This window comes from Poecilia mexicana, unplaced genomic scaffold (assembly GCF_051168715.1).
Source record: "Poecilia mexicana isolate PSO_F unplaced genomic scaffold, ASM5116871v1 scaffold_2, whole genome shotgun sequence".
Taxonomy (NCBI): domain Eukaryota; kingdom Metazoa; phylum Chordata; class Actinopteri; order Cyprinodontiformes; family Poeciliidae; genus Poecilia; species Poecilia mexicana.
Window position 1 is genome coordinate 26,484,103 of NW_028263371.1, and position 27,004 is coordinate 26,511,106.

Consider the following 27,004-nt stretch of genomic DNA (forward strand, 5'->3'; position numbering starts at 1 on the left):
TGGCAAAGTAGCTTTTGTCAAAAAGAAAGTACGCATTCTGTCAGGATCTAAGCTTTTATCTGTCACAACATCATACAATTGTCTTTATTAAATGTAGATTTAATAGAAGTTGGCAATTTGTAGGAAGGAAACTGGTTATGATGTTGTCAGGCAACAATTTTTATGGGGCCCATTTGTTTAGGAAAAGGAATGAGAAATGGTCATCAGATGAGTTTGTACATGAGTTTGCTAGTTGCCCTTAAAGATGTGATGCAGGTAAAATTGGGACCCATCAGTGTTGTACGTTTGGAGCTGTTTTCCTAAAACCAATTTGAGATCCAGTTAAAGCCTTTACAGAGTCGCATAGAATATTTCTGCCCTGAAGTCCACCAAGAAAATGGCCAATAAAGTCTACAGTCGTCGATTTGATGCTGTTCAAGAAGCGCAGACTGGGAGGCATCCTGTTGGCTGCAAACGTTGCTCCTTTGGTTCCTGAGTGTCCCGACACAGAACCTGGTCCTCGGCCTTAACCCCACACCTCTGCTCACACAGCCTCTGGTTTGACTCAGTTAGAAGAGAAAATACGCAAAAAGCTCAAATGTTTGTTTTTGTTTCACAAACATCCAGAACAGAGTGAAGCAAAAGCACACAAAACTTGAGGGAAAAGATACAAGACAAGAGCGTACGCCTAAAAAATTCAAAGTCCAGCATCGGACTTTCTTTTTGTTTTTTTCTTCTTCTTGTGAATGACTAGGAATGCAACCTTGAAAAACTAAAACTTCTACGTACATGTTTCAATAAAACAACTGCCTAAAAACATCAATAAATGGTTTTTAAGCATAAATTTGTAGCAAAAAATGTTTGCTTTTCTCAAAATGAAATGTAATGTATGTTCCTTTAGCAGACTGAACGGAAAAATAGCAACAAACATAAAACGCCAAGTTGTTAGCTTCTACTCTTTTATGTCAGAGGATGACTTTTAAAATAGAAAATAGTGGATATTTAGAAAGTCAGGCACAAAGAACCCCTTTATAAAACAGACTTTATCAAACTGTAAGCAGCTGTGAGCTTCCTAAATCGCTAGCTAGTAAGAAGGCCTTTTTTTTTTTTTACTATCTTTTCTATAACCTATTGAATAAAAATGGTCAATTTTAAATACATTCATTATGTTGCTAGAAAAGGAAGAGCATACAGAGAAAACACAATCATTTTTGAGGAGCTTGCTTTCCGCAGACTGAGATCTGTGACAGAAAACAAAAATGGAGGAACGTAGCTACGGTGTTATGTTTTACTCGCACATGTTAAAGGATGAGAAATTAAAAAAAAAATTTGATTTGTACTTCGTCAGGCACAGAGAACGTCTTTAAAAACTGATTTTATCTACGATTTAGCAGCTGAGCTGAGAAGCTCTAGTTATATCTAGTTAGCTAGTAAAGAGGCCTGTTTTATGTTAGAAGAGTAATCACACTGGGTTCATTACTCCACTGAAACAAAACAAACACTAAAGATTGTGTTGAGCTAATTTTGATGAATTGCCTTTCAATATATTTAAGTAGTTGTAACAGAGGCAAAAATGAATAACTGTAGTCAGAATAAGACAAAGCACCTGGTATTTCAATGTCCTTGAAATGCACTTAAGCTTATTCTAATTTCCCTCTGAAACGATGCACAGCCACTTAGTTTTAGGCCATTTGAACCAATTTATTTTTACATTGCTTAAGAGGTGACTGAAAAATATTTTAAAATTGTTTTTTAGATGCAAGTTGTTTGTAAAACCAACCCAGAGACTGACAACTCTATATTGGGAGATAGATGTGTAAAAATAAAGTAAGAGGTCACATTCATAAAGCTTGACCTAAAAACTCTTGAGATATTTAAAGGCTATTTTGTCTGTTTACAGTTCTCTCCTGCTGTAACTCTTGAAACATTTTACACTGGTTTGTCAGGGCAGATTAGGGTTTACAAATGCACAATTAATTAAAAGTCAAACCCAAATTTGTCCTACTTGATGATCTACTTGTACAACGGTGAAGAGTCGGCTGTTATTTTTAGCTGCAGTCAAACTGAAAGTAAAACCTCCTGGAGCTTTTAGCGCCACAGTGTTTTGCTCAAGGATGCTTAAAAGGCTTCTTGAATCCAGGTCACTTCACAGAATCACAGTCTTGGAACGCTCCACATCACTCCGCTGATTTGTATGTGACACGCTGCTTTTCAGGTAACTGGCTTCTCAGCTGTGTATATTAGTTTCACGGCTGAGTTAGCAGGGCTTAAAATTTAATTTAAATCACATATACCCAGTCCCAGAAGTGTGCTAACACGTCACTCATGGCTATTTTTTCACCTTTTAGGAAAAAGATGTTCAAATACTCTTGTTCTATATGTAGCTTTACTAAGATTTTATGTAAATATTGAGGACTTGTATTTAACTCTCGGGTTTCCTAATTAGTTTTTCTCGCTTTTGGGATTCTAGGCTTGAGCCTAAAGGTTTTGAAGCAGTACAATGGAACATAACATCACATGAATGGCAAAAAAATGCTAAACTAATATACTTGCAGCATTGCTTACTCTTCAAATCAGCTTTCTAATCCAAACTAATAGAGCCTCTGCACTTTAAGAGATGACATATCAGTATTTAAGACAAAGGAGTCCACAGTTTCCAGTTAAAGAGAATGTCATGCAAACTGCAGCAGGATAGACGAGAAGGAAGCAAAGCTGCCGCTCTCCTGTTTCTTTAAAGCAGTTTCTTCATTACCAAGCAGAGTTTTTTTAGGCCTCAAGAAAAGGAAAGGCAACCTCTTGCAGCCTTGCATCCATTCAGATTGCCTGAATTAGATAGGTGTTTCTTTGTTCTTCAAGCGCAGATGTTTGCTTTTTCAATTTTCTTTTTCTAAAGCAGAGGTTGATTGGGATCAAACCCTTTCTACTTTTACACAAATTCAGTTTCGGAAAGAATAAACCCCGCACAAAAACAAACAAACAAACAAACAAAAAAAAAGCGATTATGTGGAAGCGACGACTCCTTTCACCATCGGTTCTCTGTTCAGGTACGTGGCCCAGTAGACGAGGTTGAAGGTTCCGAAGAGGACGGGGAACACTATTCGCGACATCTTGTCGATCTTGCTGACGCTGTTGTACGTCTTTTTGGGGTCCACCAGTTTGCTCTCTGAGCCCCGCAGCTGCACCGACGTCGTATTGGAGATGGTGGAGATGGACACGTCCTTGGTGAGATTGGGGGTGTAGTTGACGCCTGCTGAGCAAACATTGTTGGCCTTTTTTGAGAGCACCATTGGATCTCGTTTCTGTGGCGGGACAGATTACAACAATTAGCTTCCACAGTTTTACTTAGCATTTCTGCTACTAGTGTGAAATGGTAGTTAGAAACAATTAGCATAAAAATGGTCTGGTAGATGTTACCTTAGGGTGCTGTGCTTCCAGAGCTTTCTTGCCATCCCAGGCCCAGCTCCTTTTGGTGAAGTAGTTCACTGTGGCAAACTCGATAAGAGCTGAAAAGACGAAAGCGTAGCAGACAGCTATGAACCAGTCCATGGCTGTTGCGTAGGCTACTTTCGGAAGCGAGTTTCTGGCGCTGATGCTGAGTGTGGTCATAGTCAGCACCGTAGTCACCCCTGGAAGCAAACAAAAGTCGCGCTACGTCTAAATGCATCACTCAAAGGCGAGATGGAGAAAGCGTGGGGGAAATGTTTCACTCACCAAACACGGTCCGCGCGGGAACAGACTCTCTGTTGAGCCAAAACGACACCTGGGACAGGATTACGGTCATAAAACATGGCATGTACGTCTGGATGACAAAATATCCGATCTTCCTCTTCAGATAGAAGTGTGCCATCATCACAGTGTATTGTCCTGAGTAGAGAGAGAAGAGACGGAGAGAGGAAGAATATAAGGTTAGTGAGTAAGATGGAGCATTTTGATGAAATTTAAGTGCCTCAAAATAAACCACACAATGACTTTTGGAGGTAAGATGTAATGTATCATCTGTAAAATACTATAAATCTTCTTTGTGGAAAGCAAACTTTGAGTGAGCATTATTTACATAGTTAATTATCTTATTGTTTATATATAAACTGATGGTAAAATCAAATAAACTGTATTTGGCTAAATATTGTTAATCTTTGGAGAAATGAAGAATTAAATTGTTGCTCCTTAATATAAATTCCCTATGCTATGACATTATCTCACCATGTGGGGGTGCTAAACAAAAGGATGACTTTTGACAAAACCTTTCCAAATCGGCCACATACTGAGCAAATCTCTAGTCAAAATTCCTCTTTTTTAGGGTCCCCACACATTTCTTGTAAGATTTATTTATGTGCTTTGACTAGGCTGTTGCCAAATTTTGATTTTCTGAAACCCCAGTTTAAGATGCACCAATGTCATCTGAGGAGAAGTAACCCCAGGTCATGATACTGCTAGCACTACGCTTCGTCTTAATTAATTTATTTTTTGCATTTGTACATCACTTTTTTGAGATGCACTGTATGTAGAAATGAATTGTTCAACACAGTTTAGATTGCTTGAAACCTTTTGTGTGAAATATCTTGACAATAAATGTATTTGAGTTAAGAAATGATGTCATGTTGCACTGTCAAAACCCTCTCATTCTGAAAACTTATTTTCTTTATGAACATAATAAAAAGGTCCTGATATGTGCAGAGTAGTGCAAAAAAATCAATGGAGCGGGATGAGACAGGGCATTCCATATTCAACAGCGCATAATGGTGAAATTAAACACACTTTGGATTCACTATTAAAGTGAATCAATGGGCACAAGTGGTGTTAATTAGATTGTTATGCGGTTAATGTTGGATCTTTGACAGCGGGTGAGGGCAGATGGAGGTAAGTTGGGCGAGAGAGGAAGTGTAGGGGAAGAGAAAGAGAGGGACACGATATTGAATTTGAGGCTTTAAAGAATGAAAAATCCTCTCGCCGTCAGCTGTTTATGACTGCAGGCGCTGGGAAGCTATGAAAAATCCAGTCCATCTCTTTCTCTCCCACACACACACCGTACACAGAGTAATAGACGAGGCTTTCTCTGGGGCAAAATCCGATTTTTGAACCTCTCTAATCCCTGGTTACAATCTGCATCCTGCCATCAGTGAGAGGAATAGAGGGAATGAGACGGAAAGAGGAGGAAGGGGGGAGGGGGGTTAGGTTTCCTGTCCTGGGATCCTCGATGAAGCCCCGCCCAATCCGTGCCCTGCCAATCACGGCGGTGACACACACATACACACGAAGCATGATTTCCAACTGTTGACACACACCTCAGCACAGACTTTAAGCTGCGGAAGAGGAAGGACGATTGCTGCTGCTAATCATTGCTGGGATGGAGGGGGGCTAGCTTTGTGGGTCTTCCCTGTCTTTTCCTTTTCATCCTGCCGATTTCCCCCCACCCCCCTGTTTTAATTTGGCAGCTTTTTGTGGATTAATGATTCTTGACGGGATTGGTTGCCATGCGAGGGAAAAAGGAAGCATTTGTTGCAGCTGTCAAATGACGGAGGTCTGTTGCTTTTTGTCCGTCACTTCCATCTCGTAGCAACCTTGGTCTTTGAAATGCCTCAGTTGGGACAACCCGAGCATCCCCACCCGGGCCTTCCGACGCCTTCATGACCCCAGGCTGGCTCTCTTGCAACCCCCCAATCACCTTCTGCTCCTGTCGTGAAGATTCTGGGCACCTTCACCATTGATGCATGGATCTGTACTGGGAAGGGTTGACGAGGAACATGTTCCACTGCTGGATGTTACTCCTTCTCTCCCAAGGATTTGTATTCAACAACGTCCAAGGGGAACTTCCTTTCATGTTGGGGAACAACGCTGCAATGCTGGTCAACTTGTAAGTTCCTTTGTTACACAAAGACCTTTAAGGTAGGGCTTATCGTCTAAAAATGAAGCCCAAGAGAAAGGTACAGCAGCTTTACCGTAGTGTTATTTAGGGAAAGATATTGCTATCTGAGACAGAACGCACTGTGTCCTTAGAGATGTCAACTATCTAAAGACAAACTCATGGACTAATCTCCTCTTTCATGCTCTCAAATAGGTGTATAGTCTAAAATTAGATGTGCTACTTAAAGTCTAACACCGTCACATCCATCCAAAGCACTAAGCTACAAACTTGAAAGAGGATCCTTTCTTAGCAAACTCAAGCGAAAGTTTACAAGAGGATTTGAAGGCAAATTAAATATCGTATTTTTCTAAAAACTTCTTAAACATAGTGACAGTCTGGTCCAATGAAACAGTTACTGGACCAAACCTTTCAGCTAGAGCCCAGGAAGGTTTTTGAACCATGAAGTTGTCAGAGGTTAGAACATCAGAAAGTCAAAACAATCATTAACCGTTCGCTGCTTTGAACTTCACTAGAACGAGTGATTTGGTGTTTTTATCTGAACTAAATGAAACAGCAGGCGCCCGCTGGGCTCCTTTAAATAGAGCGGAGCAGCAACAGTAAACTTCTGTCGATGGTATGCCTTTTCTGCAAATTTACTGAACTCCCTCCACCTTTAATGGCAGTGTTCATTTCTTTTTTGCTGTGACAGCCTTCCTCATTTCTTGTTGCCATGATGAACAAAGGAAATGAAGAAAAGATTACTTTGAATGAGATACCAACACCTTCCTCCCTTAGGAAAGTGTTGGTGTCTCTAGATAGGAAATTCGGTGGAAATTTCAACTTTACCGCCGCTCTTTGTGTTCGCTTTGAACACCTACTACTTTCTCAGACAGGTCAAAACGCGCAGATTTGGTCTGGCAGGTTTAAAATGTCATATTTGACTGTAAAAGTTACTCATAAACTCTGACCAAAATGACTTAACCTACTGGACTGTATATGACCCTACAGTTCAAACCCACCGGCAATATCCACCACTGACTTGGACGACTTCCAGACAGAAGCTTTGGTTGCACGAATGATGATTTTTCTGCCTTTAGTCCCTATAAGTATCTGTTTTTCTGATAATCTTTTGCAGATGGAACATATGGTTGTTGATAAACCGTTATATTATCAACAACTTCTGGCATAAGTAAAAAAAAAAAAAAAAAAGCAAATTTGGTCATTCTACTGTCAATTTTGCATTTATCCACCTGGAAAAGGTCCTTAACAACTGATAGACTCCTTTGTAAGTTTACACAATGCTAAATAATCTGCTCCCTTTATAACTTTGGATGAACTTCTAGTCAGAAATTTAAGCTTTCCAGTGTTTGAATCTAGATTCATTCTTTCAAATAGGTCAAATTTGATCTATTTGATATGATGCTATATTTATTGCAATTAAACCCATCTAACTGGGGAAAATATGGTTTGCATTTAAAGTTTTGGGTACCCTGTTAAAAATATGTCCATTTTCTTTATTGTGATGATAAAGGAAATCCAACTGAGCCGCTACTGAGTTCCTCCAGGTCAGAAGGAAGCACCAAGTGCAAATTAATTCTCTCATGAGTCACAGTTGAACCAGAAATTGAATTAACTTTCTCTGAAGATGTTTCTTAACATCTTGGGAGACCAAGGGTTAACAGGAAATGTCTTACTTTTAAATTTGTTCTTTATCTTTTTATTCAACAATAATATCTTCAAGATAGGTCACAGTGATGTTGTCTACTTTATAGTATGTAAAGATGCAGTGTGTTGGGTCGAGTAAGTCCAGTTCATTTATTTTTGAATAGAAACAACTAATTCAGTCCATTCAGTAATATGTATTTAAGAAACACAAATAAAACCCCCCAACATTTTTCTGGTTCTTACAAAGAAATAGAAACATGTAGTTATGCTAATGCTAATGCTAATAAAGTGTCAAATGATGGAGAGCAGTAACTAAATTTATTCCAGTAACCTTTACCAAACAAACAAGCAAAATGACTTATGTTGTATAAAAAAAACACTCATGCAGGGGAAATCCAGATTTTCAATAAACACTCCACTAGAAACCAAAGGGAAGTGCACAGTTCCACTTTACATAAGAGTATTAAACAGATGCGTTTCAGCTGCCCTCAACCTCCACATGTCTGCCCAGTTCAACACACAGACATTCCTCGCTCCATCTTTGTGAGAACTTATGATCAGAGAATGTTTTTCCCTCTGTGAAATTCATCTCCACTCATGATTCGGTAAAAGCTAACCTTACGCTTTTCCACGATGCTAGCTGTAAACCTAAACCACCCAGAGAAACACCCAGGTTCATGACCTCTTTTGTATGTTTCTATCTATCGCTGTGGGGACATCTGGTGTTCACAGAGATAAATTTATTCACGCAGATCCACTCAGTGACAGCCACCCAACCAATCTCTCACTGATTTGTGATGTCATCTTCTTATGCAAAGGCTGATGGCTGGTTGGAGGGATGTTGGGGGAGGATTAACCCTTGGTCTCAGGTCTCTCCAGCTCAGTGTCTGTTCATGTGGCCATGTGTGCACGCATCAGCTCATGCGGGGATAAGTGTTGTATGACAGGCCTGTCCGGCCCTGTAGACAGCTGGTTGTGTGACGGATATGCTACTCTCCTCCACTGGCATCCACTCACTGAGTCGTGGTACTGTTTGTCTGCACTCATCATTCACTCTGAACAGCCATAAGTAAACCAGCCCCGCACTGTCAAAAAGTAAATGCATGAACTGCAGATCAAGAAATACCTGAGATAAAGCTTAAGTCATTAATATCTCACTATATCACAATTCTCATATGTTTAAACACCCTTGTCCACCTCTGCTGGTCCGTATGTCCTCTGTGTCAGCTGTTTGTCCAATTAGATGGTACTGGTTGAGCCTGGAACCGTCTTCTGCCACCACAACAGACTTAGCAGCTCCTTGAGTCCATGTGTAGACCACCTCTGATACTGGATAGGCATCTGAGAGACAGAGACAAACTTTAAGCACGGACCTGCTGAGATAACTGAATATGCAAGGAAAACTTGGGGATTTCTAGGTTGACCGTGTTGTGTTTGTGTGGCCAGTAATTTTGGGTCAGGAGGTTGTTTCCCTTGTTAGCAAAGACAACACCGTCAGATTTGACGCGTTGCACAACTGGTATATATATCAGTTGTGCAAATATAACTAAAGATGTAAAATTAATACAATACAACTTATTATTTTCTTTTAGCAGTACAATCTCAGATGTTAATTTAAGTAAAAGCTGAGTTTAAGATTGAGGTTTCTGACAATAAAAACACCAGGTAGGTCAGAGAGAAACAAAGGGTGAATATGTGAAAACTCACCTGGTGCTGTCTGTTTCCCAAAGATTCTGCAATTCTCTTTAGAGTGGATTGTTTTAGGAACTTTTTTGGACATTGTCAACTGCAAATCTAATGGCATGAAAGGCTCAGACAGTGGCTCCTGTTACATCTGGATAGTCAAACATGGCGATGGTAGTGTAATGGTATGGGGCTGTTTTGTTCATTCAGAACCTTAACAATTTGCCATAATTGAGAAAACCAATTTCTTAAAACAACAAAGTGAAGGTTTCAGAGTAGTCTTGTCTGTGTCAGGATCTAAAACTGATTATGTCGTATAATCTCAGTGTGAACAGCTTTTCACACCACTGCCTCTCATGAGGGCAAATAGGATGCTATCCTTGCGCTTCCAACCTGGGTGCTCACTTGGCAGCTACATGCAGCTGTTGACTGCCTGGTTAAATTTAATGACTGACAGGCTAAAGACCGCAACCTTAAGTGAAAGGGGAGATTGCAAAAAGGGATTATTGGTGAATTTCATTATGCAAAGACCTAAAGGCTTTGGCAGGCCCAACAGTCCACCTTTGCCAACTTCTCAACACTTAATGCGATGCTGTTCCTGCCTCACTGCATGAGGCAAAGGGAGCTACAACTCGGCCAAACTCATCAACTCCTACAGTAAGTGAATGCACCGAGTTTAGCTGTTGGCAATGTTTAATGATACGAAGGAGCACAGCTCCAGACTAAGTCAAAGTTTTGTGAACTGAGTGAAAAATTCACATTATAGTTATAACAGGAAAGTAGGGTATTTAAGTCGATGCATGGAATGGTAATATCCTCATCCCTAATAATGTATGGAAACAAAACCCAACAACAATTGTTAACATCTAAATAATGTGTCATACGGCACTGAGCATCAATCACAGCTTGACAAAGACATGTTATGCTGTTCATAAGTCAGCATATTGTCTGCCTGTTGAGGTGTGGCATCCGCTTCTTCTTGAAGGATGGCCCCTCGGGTCATGATGTTCTGGGATACAGGATTGCAAACCTCTACATTGCGACTCAGTTGATCCCACTCATTTTCTATGAGATTCAAGTCTCAGAGAGTCATACAGTCTCCAGTATCCGTTCAATAATTATGTGACTTTGTTGAGCTGGATCATTGTCATCTATGAAGATGACATTAGGGCTGTGTTGTTCATAGAGGGTGACAATGTTTTTCAGGAACTATGAGCTTGACAAACTATAGGGCAGTTTTATGTTGACTAGTTACCTGCCCACACTGTAACACTAACACTACTACAAAAGGTTCATCTGGTGACAACAGTGGCTGATGCATAGGAGTCTCCTTGATGTCTCAAACATATTTGGTGGCCATCATTTCTGCTCAACTATCATGAGTGAACAACACTGAGGCACTCTGATCTCTTGTCCAGCTTAAATGACCCAAGGTAGACGATGACGCCCTTTGTCTTGTGGTGTGGTCAGGTACCCTTGCAGGTCATCTAGCACACAGAAAATGCTGTTCCGCCCAAAATGAATGTCATTTTATGGGATGTGACCTAAGGATTTCCACTTCTATGCCTTCCTGCAACTCTTCCAGTCTCTCCATAGACTCTTTCCCCAATAAATTCAAACCAGTCTTTCAGGTTTGCTGCTGTTTGAAAATTGTCCTGCTGATGATCCAGTTTCAGTAAAACTTGGACTGTTGGACGTATGAGATCAAATGTACTCCTTCTATACTTTTGGTTACAAACAATCCATCCTAGCTTGATTGGGAGCGACAATTGCATCTGTAGGATAATTTCTGTTTTTGTTCTCCTTTGGCATTGCATTAAAACACACCAGTTAGCTCCAAACCAACTAGCAACCATCATGCATCATGCAAGTCGTTGCAAGCTTCATTAATTGCTTCTCTAAAATCATTGCAATTCTCTCTTGACATCAATTTATCACACACCAGTAAGTTTGCCAAAACTTGTGTTTTTTTGTTTTTGTTTTTTTGCAGTAGTGACACTTGTTGATGATCAATTTATCACTTGCAATTTAATTAGCAGCTTCCACTTTCCCGACTAAATCTTGCAGAACAAGACAGGGTATATTTAGTATCCCAGGACTGCATTTTAGTCACTGCACATATGCTGCAGAAATTGCATTCTTCATTTATATCTCCAACTTCTCTGCGTAGATCTGAGAAGTCAGCCCTTGCAGCCCAGCAGTTATGTTAAGCAAGTGGGGCAGAGTAGGGGGATTAGCAGCCCTTCACCTGAGCTAACCTGCTTTAATTGCCAGATAAGTCACTACTCTGCCACTGAGCAGTAGGTGCATGCACTTCCACAAGATAGGTGTGTGACTGCAGACTAATTGTCACAGGAAACACTCCCTTCTCGTTGTAAAATTATAGTTCTGCCTTGCCACCCGCTCAATATTTCTATTATACTCCTCCACCTTTCACCTGCATTTCTGCACCAGGGGGTAATTAGGTTGATGCTGACCCCGGGACAGCCCAGCACCTTCTCGCAGTGTAATTGGATTGAGCTCCAAAGTGTAATCTGACATAGTGAGGATGGGCGGAGCTCACATCGTTGAGATCTGGGGATAAAGAGCCTCATCCTTTAAGCCTAACAGACTCCCGAGGTGTGGGCCGAGCTGTCTTTAAATACCAGCGACGGCCTCTCGCATTTCTATCAGAGGGAGGACACGTAACTGAATGGCCCCCTTCGTCACTAAACATACTTGAGGAAATCTATTCTCTTGATTTTATCGACTGTTGGAAAGAAAGGAGCATTGAGTATTGACAGTGTAACTTCATTCCAGCACACCCCAGATAAAGTTTGGTTCATATTTCAGCCTATGCCATCGATTTTCCCTGAATTACTAAATAAACTTCTCTGTGAAGAGGGGGTAGGGTAAAAGTCTGGCTGTTACGACAGTGTTTGCACTTTTTGTGCCAGTTCATGACTCTAATAATTCAGCACTGCAGCGACCGGCCTTAAAATCGACTTTAAATGTGACAGTCAGACGTTAATCAACATCAACCGTGGACTAAAGTTAAATGTAAATGGCTGCACCGGACTGCAGCATGCAATTACGTAACAGGAATTGATCTGGGATTACCAATCACTGTAAAGGGATGGATATAGACGCCTGTAGCAAGGATTGTACTCACAGCTGCCAAACTTGAGCGGGCAGGCGTGGGCGTCCATGGGAAAGTCCTCCAGTTGCATGGGGCATTCTGCTGAGATGGTCAACCTGAGACCAAATACATAAACATTTATTTATTTATTAGGATGCATCTTTTGATTGAGCTCAGAAGCAGATTCATCTATAAAGGATTTGATCAAAAGTCTCTCTATTTTTTTTTTTTTTTTTTTTTAACCAGGATATGTTGCTTTTGTTAGAAATGTAAACATTTTGTTCCAACATCTGAGTACTAGAACTGGCAAAAGCAGCGGTTTTCTCCTTGTAAAACTGGTAATACCTCCATCTAGTGGTCAAAAAGGATCCCTGCATTCTTTTCCTCCCAAGTATAGATATATAATTAATTTGCTTTATCATTTGAAACTTTATATTTCTCAATTTTTAAGCAGACAAAATCAGAGATCTTATGCAGTGCCAGATCTCACTATTTTTAATCCACTAAAGAGCCTTTTCTATTAAAAACAAACAAATAAACAACAACAACAAAAAAAAAAACACTTCCTGTGACATTCACAGTGATTCCGGATCTGATCATTGTGCTGGTGCAGGATTAACTCAATCCAGCATTCGCACACCACCTTGTAATTCTTGCCCTTTTATTCCCCAGAAGCGATCTGTCCTAGATTGAATTAAATCCCCGAGAGTATTTCTGCTCTTTACATGATGATGAATAATACAGCGTTTATAGTGACGCGGATTCACTAAAGCTAATGGGGTGGCTGACAGAGAATTAGCCACAACACAAAGAGTCATTATATTAAAGGTTTTGTTTTCTGCCCCCAGCATCAAGGCATACATTAGTTACAGAGCATTTTTTTGTTTGTTTGTTTCTCTGAACCTGTTCTGACTCAAAATCCACTTGGGATGTATTTTTACTCTCTAATGGCTCCTGCATGTATATTCTGCAGGAGGGTTTCTCATTAAATCAATAAGAAGAACAAAGTGGGGTAAGAAGCTACCTTTGGTTTGGGGCCCAGATTGTGTTACCGTGCCGACACAACTCGATGGTTCTGATTGGCGGAGAGAAAAAGGGGGTCTCTGGGATAAACTAATGAGAACATGGCTGCCGGCAGTCGTACAATGTTCTAATTATTCATGGAGCAATGTCCCATTATTGTGGTGAGAGCAGATGACTAAATTAGTCACTTTAAGTTAAGGTACAACCCGGGCAAATAAAATCAATCTAGAACATTCAGTCAGTTATTTTATTTTAGTGTAAAAATAAGACAGAAATTAATGACTAATGGCTTTGACAACGAGGCGAGATTTTGACTGAACCACTTCAGACGAATAACAATCATATCACTCAATGTTAAAGAAAATATTATGGAATTTTAAGATATTGAAGGAAAATTCTGATATCAAAAAATGGCTGGAAAAAACAATGAGGGGGAAAAAGAGGGAATCACAGAATCCTTGATACAGAAGAAACATTTATGATGTAATTCAATATTAATGGAAATAGCACAGAATCACTCGAAGTCTAGAAAAATAAAATATGGGTTTGATTGATATGAAGGAAAATAATGCAAATGCATACTTGTTGAGAAAGAAATAAAAAGATGAGGGAATAATTCAATCTTGAAAACTTTAGCATTTATTTTGTGGCCAAGTTTTAAAAATTTCTTTGGATTTTCTAATGTTTTGGTGTCTTCCTTTGTAATGTTTTCAATTCAGTCCGTTTAGTCCTAACAGACGATACTGTTGTTTATCAACCTTTGCATTTCTTTATCCAAGACATCTCTTACAGGGCTACGTTTTAAGGAACATCAACTTGTTAAACTGCAAGAAATTTAGAAATGACAATTACGAGTTCAAAAGTGAGCGCTAATTTGTTTCTTCAAAAGCTAAATTGTTCCACTTTTCTGTCTTCCGATTCTGTCAGTAAAGGCTGGAGATGACGAATACTCGTAACAGAACAGCAGACGGACAGATATTCTCGCACCCGCAGGAAAATTTGACAAGAAAATGTGATCTCGCGCAAACGTTGAGAAGTTAGCGACACAAAAAAAGGGCCAGAGCTCGCGCTTTGTTAGCCACCATCTGTCTTTTCACACGAACCGACCCATTTTTAAATCTGCAGACTACATGTGTGAGAACAGGCTAAAAGGAGAAGTGTTGGAACTTCTCAAATGTTAGATAATGAAAAAAAAAACAGCAGAAGTGTGAATGACTATAGCGACTCTGTTCTGCCAAACGATAAAAGCTCACATGTTGCTGGATATCTAGTAGTTGCACCGGTATGCATTAAGCCTGCATTGCGTAGCGAGAAGTGGCAACTTATAAATTTTCGATGGGGACAACTAGACAGATTTGCTTCGTAAATGCTTCTCCTGTGAGTAATGGCTTTTAGATGAGGCAGCGGCACATTCGGGAGACGGAGGACATGAGCTGTCACCGATGTGATGCTAGGAGTGTGTTTGTGCGAGACGAGTCGTGCTGGCTGTAATGTGCTAGTCAGTCGGGTTGCAGTGCAGCATGCTGCTGTGCAGCAAGAAGCGGAATCCAGAAATCTGGAATTTTACAATGCCCTGCAAAATTATTCATCTCACTGGTCACATTAAACATTAACATGTGGAAGCCTGAAGAGCAGGGCTTACATTTGTTTTCAGCAGAGGTGGGACCAAGTGGCTGTTTTCCAAGCCACGAGTCTGTTTCAACTCTTTCCACCTACGTCTTGTGTCAAGTCTCTGATGGAGGCATGAAGGTCCTCAAGTCAAAGTCTTAAACTTTTAATTTTATATTTCACCAATTATGTAATTTTATCAGGTTAATTTAGTGATTTTAAATGATTTAAAAGTATTTTTCTGATAACCAAAGTGAACTATAAAACCATCTGAAAATTTCTGCTAATGTTACTTTTTACTTTAGCCAAAAATGTGTTTGATCTAAACTACTTGCATCATAGAAATTTCCATGTGTGATTAGACAAATAAACCAATAGAAATATATTTTTTAGAAAAATTGTCATTTAACCTAATACTGAAGCATTGAAAGTAGTCCATTTGACATATTAAACCTCAATATAACATTTTATGTGGTTGGCACACCTATTTGACATGAAAACTTCAAATTTTATTTGTTTTATTGTTTTTTTTGTATCATTTTCTTTCAAAGAAAAAAACACTCCTATTGCAACTTTAAGAAAGATTTGCTCTGTCATAAAACATTTTGCACTCTCAACGCAATGGTCAAGCATTTTGGGTAGATCTGGCATCCCATATATAACAGCTGTTGGCACCAACTTTGTGCCCAACTACCTGATGACACATGAAGACAGAATCTTGTGGTCACAGAAAAGGCTCCATAGTTTTGTACCCAGCACTTTTCCTTTGATACAACTTTTCTGTTTGGTGCATCAAACAGAAAGGGTTCATAATTCAATGGTCTGGAACTCGAGGTCAAGGGCAAATTATTTTAGGAAGTCATCAAGTTGAGTCTAACATCGTTAAATTGATCTCCAGCTTGGCACATTTTGAGGTTATGCGAGTCAAGTCCACACCTCTGGTCTTTGTCTTCTTAGGTCAACACTTTATTTTAACAAATTGTCTTCCATGTTTTTTATGTTAGAATGAATCTCAAAAAATGTGTTGAGATGCCCATTTTCTTGTGATGTTTTTTCACTTTTAATCCAAATGCATCACACATCCTGTTCAGTTCTGCTGAAAACAAACGGTTCTGAGGGCAGGGAATGGGAAAAAAACTGAGAAAAGTATAGTGAAATCTTGTTGCATAAGTGCACACAACTTTGAACTAATTCTTTTAAGGGATTTTTTTCCATCCAGTTTCAGTCAAGGCACTGTATGTGACTGCTGTAAGCTGCAAGAAACATGTTATTGTAAAGAATGCATTCACTTTTTTTTATTCCTTGCTACTAGTTCCCATAAATGAATTGATATTTTACTCTAAGCTATTCCCCTCTGTCGTTTTTCCTTCATTAAGGCCTTTCACATCAGTTTATTTCAACAAATGTATCTTTATTTAGAGATTTTCTGAATACCCAGCAGAGAATTCATTATTTTTCCAGAATTTTGGAAATGTCTAACAAATACCACTAGGTGCTGCTATTTCCCTTCCGTGTGAAACACTCAGCTTGGTTTTTAAAATTTGCTTTCAGATATATTCCTGGTGGATTTAAAGCCTGTTTTTTTTATGTTTGTCCTCAGGCTAACTTCTTGTAGCCACATCTTGGACTTTTGCAACAAATATGCTACAAACCTAAAGAACACACCTGTTTCTGTCGTGGCCTACCTCATTGTGTAGAGCAGGGTTCCGTCGTCCTTCAGTCTCAGCAGCTTGTTGGGTGTGGTCATGTTGTGAGCGATGGACTTCTTGCCGTTGAGGAAGAAGGTATCAGGAGTCCAAATGTTGCTGGCCAGCAGGTTGTTTAATGGGAGCATCTCCATGGGGCCTTTGAAGCAGAGACGCTCGTCCTTCCAGCTTTGACGAAAGAACACGTCTATGGTGTATTCCTGAGACAAAAAGCAACGGTGGTCAAGAAATTTTTCAAGCAAAATAAATTAATCAGAATTTGTCACATCTATTTCACTTTCAGCGCTCCGGAAACACAGAGGTTGGACACTGCACTTCATAAATCTGTCATAAAACTTGCGTGCTCGCTTCAAGCTCTGAAAAACAAACGACCGCAATGGCCGACAGGATAATGACGCTGTTAGCAGGCTGACATATACGCTTTAAGCAATTGAAGGGATGTTCAAGCCTCCTGCCATAATCTATAAATCAATCATTATACAGTGGCAATGCCTCTTTCGAGTTCATTATGGCAAAAAAAAAAAAAAAAAGGCAAGTTTGATGAGTTTGGTGTCAAAACTGTGCAAGGATGTGGGAGGGAGGTAATGGAAAAAATTCCTGAAAAAGGAGATTTAATGCTTTTCACTGTCCAGGTAGGATGTTGTATTTCGAAGGAGAAAGGTTTAATGGAAATGGTGAATCATTTGGAACACATTGGAATGGAGCAGCCGAACTGAAGTAGTCCCCAAAAGTTACAATCACATGATTTCCAAATATTATAGAACTGATATCGTAAGTAGGATACCGAAGTTTTTTTAACGGGATGACCACATGAGCAGGGGTCCACCCTCATGTGGTACCAACCAATTTATAGGAGTTGGTGGTGACACCAAGAGGCAGTGATGGTCTGGATAAGAGATTACATACATTTGTCATGTTACATGATTTTTGTGGCCATCAACAAACTTCTGACATAATCCTGGCTAGATATTTGATCGTTAGTGCGAACAAAACTGGTCGAGTTCATTTAAATGATCTGGATTCAGCTTTTGAGGATTCTGTCATCACCATGCTTGACAGCTGGTACATCTTTGGGTTTGAAAACCTGGCCTTCAGTCTCTCACACGTCTAGGGATTTAGCCGGTCAATATGGGCAGATTTCAGTCAAGTTTGAAGGTTTTGGTTCCATGGTTGGCAACCTATCGGTCTTACCAATTTTCTGTAATCTTAAAGGACTTAATCTTAAAGGGTCTTCTTAAGTGGAAGTAAATTGCCCTGTGAAGATAAGACGATCTTTGAAAAATATTTAGCTGAATTTATGTACAGTTTTGACCCTAGCAGACTTGTAAATGTGAAAAGGGTTTGCATCTGCAGTGTTTGCTGTGGAAGAACTCACCATCTCTGTGTCGGACACGGGACCGAAGCTGGTGACAAAGATGTTCGTCTTGATTTCCGTCACATTCTCTGGGGAATGGATAGAATGTAATTGCAAGAGAAGCATGTAATTAGACAAGTTAGTACAAGAAGCAAACATTTTAATAGGATTGAAAATTAATGCTAATTGTAAGTTATTTAGGGACAATGTGACCGTTTAAAAATGCCAAAGAGCAACAGAGAGAAAAGGTCAGGAAGCGTTTTGTCTTTTTGTGAATTTGGATCTGGTCGTAGGCCTGTAAATGCGGTTGGTTGCACAGTTTTTCGAGCAGCTTGTTGAATGCCGAATGGAGGCCTGTGTTTTTCTGGCATGTATTTTTAGGCCCTCTTGTCAAGGGTAGCAACCGTTACCAGGCTCTGAGAGCTGCCTTTTGCTGTGACACATCGCGGTTACAAAAAAATAAATAAAGAAAAGTGAAGAAAAAGAAGGAAAAAGAAAATGTCCTTGTTTCCTTCCATTATTGGACAACTTCTGTCTGCACGTGGCAACAAGGTGAACGCTAACAGGGGACGGAAGAGGGACAACACAGAAAAGCTCAGGGGAATTTAGGAGTAAAAGTGTAATAAGCAGCAAGCTGTTAAGAGACAGAAGGAATAAAAAGCTCTCATTTCAAAAGTCCCTCAGGAAAAATAAAAAAAAGGGAGATCTCCATTTTTGAATGACATTTTGCTGGCTCTCAAGGTTATCTCCTGTTGCCAGGGCGAGGAGCATGAATAAAACACCTCAGAGATCTGCATTCTGGTTGTGGTGACGACAGCTAGATTGATGGAGACTGGCCGCCCTTACGTCAACTGGCGCCGCTTATACCCCAGAATCTGTTGCCCAAAAAGAATTACTCAGCCCGAATGGACACATTGGATGTGACTGAACCTCCGAGTCCCGGGCGGAGCCTGTTGTCGTAGCCGTCCAGGAGGCCGTCCAGGATCCTGGTGAAAACCGTGCTGTCCTCGTTGGCGTCCTCCTCTTTCTGAGCTTCCGACGACTGCTGGCAAAGACTGGGAGGAAGGAAGTGGGGAGGTGAGGAAAAGGAAAGAAAAATGGAGGAGTGGTGGGGGGGGGAGAGATGATCATGGCATTGGTTAAAACTGCAGGACGTCAAACGTGACATGGTTATTGTGATTAATTAGCCAGCCGTATCGAGGCCAGACTTGTTGTGATTAATTATTGAACATAAGTGCTGCTTACAAGTACCAGTAGAGATAATTAGCACTTAGATATGTGATTCAAATGCAAACAAACGAGCTCTCCTTATAAATAAAGCAAGAGGGAAGGCGTTATGAGATGAAGCTGACCCTTTTTTGTTTGTTTATTTACAGCTTTTTCTCTGTTTTCTCCCTTTCTTTTTAAGGAGGAGACATAAAAAAACTATAAACATGCAGGTTTCAACTCAGAAAATTTTAGTTTGAACTTTTTTTTAACACTAGCATTTCAGACAAGTGATCAATAAGTGGGAAAAGGACAACACATTCTGGAATTTATCACAATATATACGTACAATTATCTCTGAGAGGTTTTTTTTTTTTTTTTTTTTTTTTTTTTGTCCCAGAGCAAGTGAATGAGTAAAGTGTTTTAGGAGGTTTCATTTAGTGGCATCAGTTTACCTATCTTGGCATCCGAGCAGGAGCAGGAGGGAAAGTACAAGCCAAGTCATGTTGTTGAGAGCTGCAACACACAAAAGCAAAGAGTGTAAATGTCTTTCGCTCCGTTTGAATGCAAAAGACGGAAAGAAAATCTGACGATTATTTTGAAGGTGAATCCCATTTAGGAGGCAGAAACTCTTTGTTCCTCTGAATGCCGAGGCAGAGCAGCACTAAATCAAGCAGTGGGACAATGTGTGTTCACTGAAGCTGCTGTCTGTAACTCCTTCAACAGCCAGGAGTGACATGAAAACACAACCAACAGATAAAATCCCCTCATGAGACAGCTAATAAGCAAACTGTTTTCTGCAGCATGTTCTATTCCAATGAATTCAGGGTATTGCAAAACATGTGGGCAACCCACCCCCTGCCTTCCCCCATCCTCTGTGCCGTCTCTTCCCTTCTCTTCTATCGCCACATATTTGCATCCTCTCTATCTGAACACAAAAAGGAATTATATCTGAGAATAAAGAGAAAAAGCATCAACCTGAATGCGGATCCATCTCTACCGAGCGCCTGGAGGCAGAGGGTCTACAGCCGGACTGTACCACCACCTATTCTTCTCCATTGCTAGTCACTCGTCTCACCTCCTCCTCCTCCTCCTCTTTGGCTTCCTCACCATGCGCTGTTTCTGCACTCTCTCTTTCTGCTTTCCTCTCTGTCAATCAGCGGCTCCCCATCAGGAGGTGTCTCTCTGCTTCTCTCTCCTCCTTCAAGGCTTTACCGCATCGCCTCCAGAAGTGTTACACCACCAGCAACAGAAGAAGAAGAAGAAGAAGGGGGCTGCCTCTTCTGGCTCGTTGGCCAGCCTCTGAGGAGACTGGATTCACTCCACGTCTTTTCCCTCCTTTATTCACTTTTTTCTTTTTTTTTTTTTTTGCACCTCCTACTGTCGATGCAGAAAAATACAATGCTGCAGCTAATAATTTTTTAAATTAGATGTTTTTCATTGTTGGCTTGGGAGGAATGTTTCCTTTAAACAGCAATATTGTTTCCCCCCTTTAAATCACCTTACTACACAAAAACACAGACCTTCAATTATCCCCAGATTCATTGACATAGAAATGGTCGTCCACCTACACGACATGAAACTGTGGAAGAAAGGATGAAAGACATTCTTATACAATAATGCGAACAGCCTGGAAGTCTGCTGATATTGTCCATTGGCTGAGACCTAATGGTGTTTAAGTGTGGAGAAATGTCTGGTTGAACGGAGAAAACACATTCACTTCCAGAGTGAAAAGTGAGAGCAGGAAAAGTCAATATGGCTTAAAAACAAGTGGATTTTAATGGGAAGAAACTGATCCAACTGCTACAAGATATGAAATATGAGAACAATAACACTAAAAGAGAAGCAAACAAAATGCATGTAATAACCAAAACAAACTCAAAGTACATTTAATTTAATTATTGTTAGTGTTATGCACTTATTATATGTTAAATATCTTGTCCTGCAGGTCACATTTTAACCCAAAAGTTAACTAGTATTGTTTTTATAATTTTATCTCTTTTTGGTAGCAATCTGATACAAAAACATAAAAATTAAACTACCTTATTTACTTGAGCTTATTGATTAGTCTAGTAAAGCAACTGGGCTATGCTGCTAACTATTAGCATTGCTATTTCAACTGTTGTTCAGTACAGTTAGCAATGTTTTAATCAGTTCATTAGCATTAGTTGATTATGTTATTGAGCTAGATGTTTTTGGCGTGTTTGTTGGTGGGATTGGAGATGCTTCTGCTCTTGTGAGGTTCCAATGAGTTTTATTAAGGAGTATAATAATAGAGAAGTCTGAGTTCAGATGTTAATTAGCTTAATTTCCATGATGACAAATTGTTCCAACTCATTGTATGATTGAAATTTTTCAGTTTACTCATTTACTAAGTGAACTATGAATACTGCTCTGGCAAATCCTGGAAGAGAGTGTTCAGCCAGCAAGTCCTGACCTTAAGCTTCTTATATAGAGCTGGTACAGATAACCTAAAGCACACCAACAAGTCCACTTCTAAACAGCACGACAAAACTAAAAGAAAGGCAAAAAGAATGAGTGGTCACATCTGTTGATTTCACCTCAGATATGATGGGGTGCAAATACTTTTTCACAGTCCAAGCCAGGTCACTATAGACCATTCTTTGAAAAAGCAAATCATTTAAATGTTTTACTCAGAATCACCTTTGTTTCACATCAGAATCTATTTGTAATCTAAAACACTGCAGCGTGCTAAAATAAAATAATTTAAAAAAAATCTGCAATGAAACTAATTTTCCCACCGCTTTAATTCCCACACACCACAGGGACACACTCATCATCCTGACGTCTGCCGTAAGAGGGTAGCCGAGCTCCACGTTTGGTAATTAGTGAATAACGTTTAACCTCCGTCCGCGTGCTTTAATCCGTCCCGAGCTGCAGTCTGTGGACGGTAAAGAAAAACAAGTGTACCCACATAAGAGACCGAGTCCAGCACCACGGCTGGCGGACAGCTCCTGCACAGTGAGGGGCGTCTCCCTGAGGACTCCCAATGTCCCTCATTATGTGTCCCGTATTCGCCCCACTGCTTAACACTGAATTTAAGCATAAAAACCCCCACGAAACTTTAGTAATATTACATATACGCCACGGCATTGATTCAAACACAGAATCATTTTTCATTGGTCAAATTCTCTTTCATTGATGAATGATGTCATCCCACCTCTTCTTTCAGGAATGCTGTTGACGGAAACAAGAAGTTGTTCGCCATCTATGACACCAGGTAAGAGGGAAGCCCTGATCCCAGTCCTCATCCCTGCTTTTGGACCCCCTGAGTGAGGCGCACACGCACCATCCCAATTACACACGGTCCTTCTTCCTCGGACCGCCTTTCTAATCAAGCAAGATGACCCATTGTGCGAGCTAATGTTTAAGGTCGCATAAATAAAAGGCCGTTGTTCGCGATTAACAGGAAGACCAATCAGATATTGATTAAAAGGTTGATTAAAAAAAAAAAAAACACCCTGCCTTCACTGGATAATGTTCCACTCGCGCCATTTTTATTGGAAAGACGGCAGAAGGGGAATTGGCGCTGGTGTGGAGCACACTGTAAAAAATGTCCATTTGGAGAAGTTGATCTAAGCTAAATGAAAAACAAAATGTAGAAAAAATCTTTTCAATAAATATTTGTAAAAATCTTAAAACACGAGTGATGTTTAACAGAGTCAAGTACGTTTATCTAGTGATAAAAACAAAATTGGGAAAAACTACTCTGCTAGCAAGAAAATGTTCGGAGTACGTCCGTGAACGTCGTCTGAAAGTCGAACGTCGAATGTTCGGACCTGACGTTCAGCAAACGTTGTCTGAACATTCACTCTGAACATTCGTTCCCAAATAATTTTCTTTTTTTGCTGTCATTTCACTTGATTTAGATTTTATATCTTTAAAACTTTTATGACTTTTATTATTTTTTATCAATTTTTTATTTTTCACTTCTTATACAAAGTATTAATATATTAATACTTTTATTAATGAAAAATAAGTACCATAACTTTTCTCTACACCCCTCTATTTTTATTCTAGCTTGAAAAATGATAAATAAAAAAAACGTTAGCCAATTGCATCATGGGAACTGTTCGTCTGCATTATTGTTTTTACATGTAGACATTCTTATCAAATTTAATTACGATACCTCTTCAAAGTCATAACTATTAACAGCCCCTACTTTGTAATCCAAAATGGCTGCCTTGTTTATGATGCGTCATTCACTTAATTTAGCAGATTGAAGTTGAATCTTTGTTATCCTACTTGTATTGCAAGTTGGTCAAGTACTGGGGTTTGCCAACTGGTGTGTTTAGAAACCAGGCTAACTACTTTTCTCAAAACATGCTACTACACACTGGATCAACATATTTGCTAAGATTTTATACTTTAGCATTTTGCATATGTCTAATTTGATGAGATACAAACATTTTGAAATACAAATAAACAGCTACCATGGCTACCATTTACAGTCATGGCAGCCATATTGGATTTTGTGGTTGGGACAAGTGAAGAATTTCTGATTGTCCAATTTGGAAAGCCAGGATTAGGGGCTGTGGTCTTGCTGGTAGTGATAGACAAATTACAAACTATGTACAAGTACTGTTGGAATACTATTATTAGCTTGTTGTTAGCTGTTAATGGTGCTAAAATAGCCATATTCCAGTTTATTAATGCAAAGCTAAAGGCCTGTTTCAAAGTTTTTGTTTAGACTGGGGAACACAAACTAAAACTATTTTGTCTCATTAATATTTAATAGTTACCTTTTATTTCAACAAACATGGGTTTAACAGCAGCCTCTGTGCGTTGTCACAAATCGTCAGAAATTATGCGATACCATTTAAAATGTCTTAATGAAAATGATTTGAACATTTTGCTTACATATATCATCTTTTATGCTTGGACTTGATCTTGATTGCAGGTCGTGGACATTTTTTACAGTGTGTTAAGTGTTGAGCTTCGTCTCTCGTTTGAACAAGCCTAGTGCCACCGCCACAACCAGCAGCAGCAGCAGCATCACTCATCAATATGCGCTCCAGCTTCTCAATTTAAGAGCCTCTCGCACATTTAGACATGGGCAAATAAAAAAAAAAGGAAAAAATAATAATAACACCCAGGCGAAGCCCAACAATCCCGCCGAGGGAGGCGATGTCAACCCACATTCCACATCTGACTCCGTCTGCAGCAGACTTTTTCCGCGTCTCAGTCGACTTTCTGCTGGTGTATAATTTTTTTTTTTGTGCGAGGGGGGAGTCTTCCATGGATTTGCGTGCGAAAAGACTGTTGATTGCGGCGTAGGAGGTGTGTCTGTAAACATCAGGGGATAAAGAATATCACTAATTATAGCAGGTAACAATCAAATCAAATTAGAGGGGAGAAAGAAGATGTTTGCTCTGCCGAAGGTTCGTCAATGTCGCGTCTTGTCCGCGCTGGTTATTGGGGCGATTGTGTGCTGCGCAAAAAGGTGAGTGCTCTTTTTTTTTTTCTTGTTTTGTTTCTGCGCCCAACAAGTCAAGGTTATTGCTCAGGTTAATTGGCACAGCAGCCATTGGGTGGTGCTTCCTCTCATTCCTCCGCTGTCGTTTCAGCGTCAACGAACCGGGCAACATGTCCATCGTGAAGGAAACGGTGGATAAACTACTGAAGGGGTACGACATCCGACTGAGACCGGACTTTGGAGGTACACGGCCCGTCATGGTCAATCATTGGCGCGCTGCTTTGGCGCCATTCGCACTAAGGTGGTCAGGTACACAACACTGTTTAACCTCTTCCAGGCCCCCCAGTTGCAGTCGGCATGAGTATAGATGTGGCCAGCATAGACATGGTGTCAGAAGTCAACATGGTGAGTTGATTTTTATGTGTTTTTAGGACATTCTATGGAGGTGCAGTACTGCCATAATTCATTAACTAAATAGTCAAAAGATTTTAAATGTGTAACTTCAACTGAAATTTGTTCAAACAATTTGCATGAGGCTAAATGTGGTGTCAGAGGTAAACATGGTGTTTGTCTAAAACTATCGGGGTCCAGAACTGCTAAAATTAAAAAAAAATCAAAAGATTTCAAATTTCAACTGAAATTAATGAAACTAATTTGTTCTCACAATTTGTACAAGGCTAAATATGGTGTCAGGGTTAAACATGGTGAGTTTATTTAGTGTGTGTCTAAAATGTTTGGGGGTCCAGAACTGTGGAAATTAAAAAAAATAATGAGTAATAAAAATATTAATTCAACTTGTCATCAATCAGTTAAAATTAGAAAGTTAGCTTGATGAGCAACACATTTCAAACATTAAACAAGCATCTAATTAGTATTAGCCATGGCTTTATTGGCACTGCTTGAAAAATTGACATCTCTTTTACAAATTCCATTTCTCATCCTCCTCTGGGATATTCTGCCAGTGCTGCATCATCTCTGTGTTACCAGCAACTGGGTCACAGAGGTGCTGCTGCTTTATGCAAGTATATTAGTTCTGTTGGGAAGACATGATGGTCATTAAAAAGTTGACATTTCTGTTGCCTGTTTGCCAAGTTTTACTCCCATTCTGTACCTACTTGTTCCCATTTAATATCTTTTCTTCTTGCATTTTGTACAAAAATAAGTGGATATTAATTTTATTTGAAATGTATTAGACTTTTTCATTTATTTTGGTTCTGATCCCTAATTTCGGGTGAGTTCACTTCCCTGATATATGACAGTTTATGACCTCTGACAAATGTACCTCCTTTTAGCATTATGTTATAGAGTTATAAAACCATGTTTTCTCACAGTATGAGTAAAGAAATTTTATTTTAACTAAAGTATGAAAAGTTCCCCTAGTCATCATGTTGTACTAAAAAGAAGTAAAGTGCAGAACTACTGAATCTGAAAAGACATAAAAATGGGTAGTTAAAAAAAAAAAAAAAAAAAAAAGGTTAGAAATCACCAGCACCACTAGTGGTGACAGTTTAGGTGGGTCAGGTTACCTTACAGTGTTGGGGCAGATATGTCCATGTTATTTCTTTTAATTGATGTGTGGGCAGGGGGTCAACACTAGTCAATTTAATTGGTCTGAAGTGGACTTCGTAACAGAATTTCTTAGCAGCGAAAAAAAATTAATTTCAAATCATCATTACTTGAATTATTTCTTAGGTCATGTACAAATAAGTATTTATTAACTTAGTTTTTTTATGAAATTGTGACACTTTTGTCTCTCTATACTGACCATGCAGTCCTGCTTCCTCCACTGCCCCCCCCCCCCCCCAACACATAATACGGTCATGTGGGTTTTTGGTGTTTCTTTATCTGGAACGTTGGCAGGAGAGAGAAGCAGCAGCAGCAGCAGCAGCAGCAGCATTGCTTCCAACAATCCTCAGACAGAAGGCTCACTTTAGAGACAAGATTAAAGCTGCAGCCATGCTCTCACAATCGATACACTCCAAGAGCTCTCCATTCAGATCTTTTTGATGCAGAAGAATTCACAGCTCTGCTTGTTAACCTCGGCTGTTACCGTAACACTGTCCTCCCCGGAGGCCCCTCCGAGCAGACAGCTATCATAGAGCTCAGATTGGATTAGTTAATTCATGAGCTAAATGCTCCCCACTTTACCCTGCACCCTACCCCCCCTGCCTCCTTCCTCTTACCATGTCGACACGTGCACCCGCATGCAAGAAAAGTAACTTCAGGCTATTGTATCTTAAAATATCAGCTGATGATGACCCAAATTGCAGTTGGAAATGATCTGCCAGTGGCTACGCTTCCTCTTCTTTGCAGGAGCAAAAATAAAATAAAAGAGAGATTTTTAAGGCTCAGGCGCCGAGCTGAGTTATAGACGTTGCCTTTT

The 27,004-nt window shown here is 39.8% G+C and overlaps 2 protein-coding genes across 2 annotated transcripts in view; one reads left to right on the top strand and one right to left on the bottom strand.

The window, feature by feature from the left end:
- Window positions 1–2,650: 2,650 nt before the first annotated feature.
- Window positions 2,651–22,866, bottom strand: LOC106932842 (gamma-aminobutyric acid receptor subunit alpha-5-like). Its single transcript, XM_015011762.2, has 10 exons — window positions 22,366–22,866; window positions 19,640–19,700; window positions 18,909–19,033; window positions 18,000–18,067; window positions 16,604–16,824; window positions 12,321–12,403; window positions 8,684–8,827; window positions 3,691–3,843; window positions 3,394–3,605; window positions 2,651–3,278 (listed from the first exon to the last, which is right to left on the bottom strand). The coding sequence occupies exons 1-10, from the start codon at window positions 22,454–22,456 to the stop codon at window positions 2,979–2,981; spliced, it is 1,458 nt and encodes a 485-aa protein (XP_014867248.1). The 5' UTR covers window positions 22,457–22,866; the 3' UTR covers window positions 2,651–2,978.
- A 1,693-nt stretch (window positions 22,867–24,559) lies between these two features.
- The window catches only part of LOC106932841 (gamma-aminobutyric acid receptor subunit beta-3-like), a 34,649-nt gene continuing 32,204 nt past the window's right edge, over window positions 24,560–27,004 (top strand). Inside the window, exons 1-2 of the mRNA XM_088013536.1 lie at window positions 24,560–24,864; window positions 24,959–25,026. Coding sequence (XP_087869662.1) covers window positions 24,792–24,864; window positions 24,959–25,026 — 141 coding nt within the window. The 5' untranslated portion in view covers window positions 24,560–24,791. The remainder of the gene's footprint in view (window positions 24,865–24,958; window positions 25,027–27,004) is intronic.

What these genes read in the sequence shown, in the direction of transcription:
- LOC106932842 (XM_015011762.2), bottom strand. Translation starts at nt 22,456, where the DNA reads ATGAGGACTGGGATCAGGGCTTCCCTCTTACCTGGTGTCATAGATGGC. An exon ending in CCCGCTCAAGTTTGGCAGCT is followed by an intron (nt 8,828 to 12,320) that starts GTGAGTACAATC and finishes TCTGTCTCTCAG; the next exon opens with ATGCCTATCCAGTATCAGAG. An exon ending in TGGAAGCACAGCACCCTAAG is followed by an intron (nt 3,279 to 3,393) that starts GTAACATCTACC and finishes GTCCCGCCACAG; the next exon opens with AAACGAGATCCAATGGTGCT.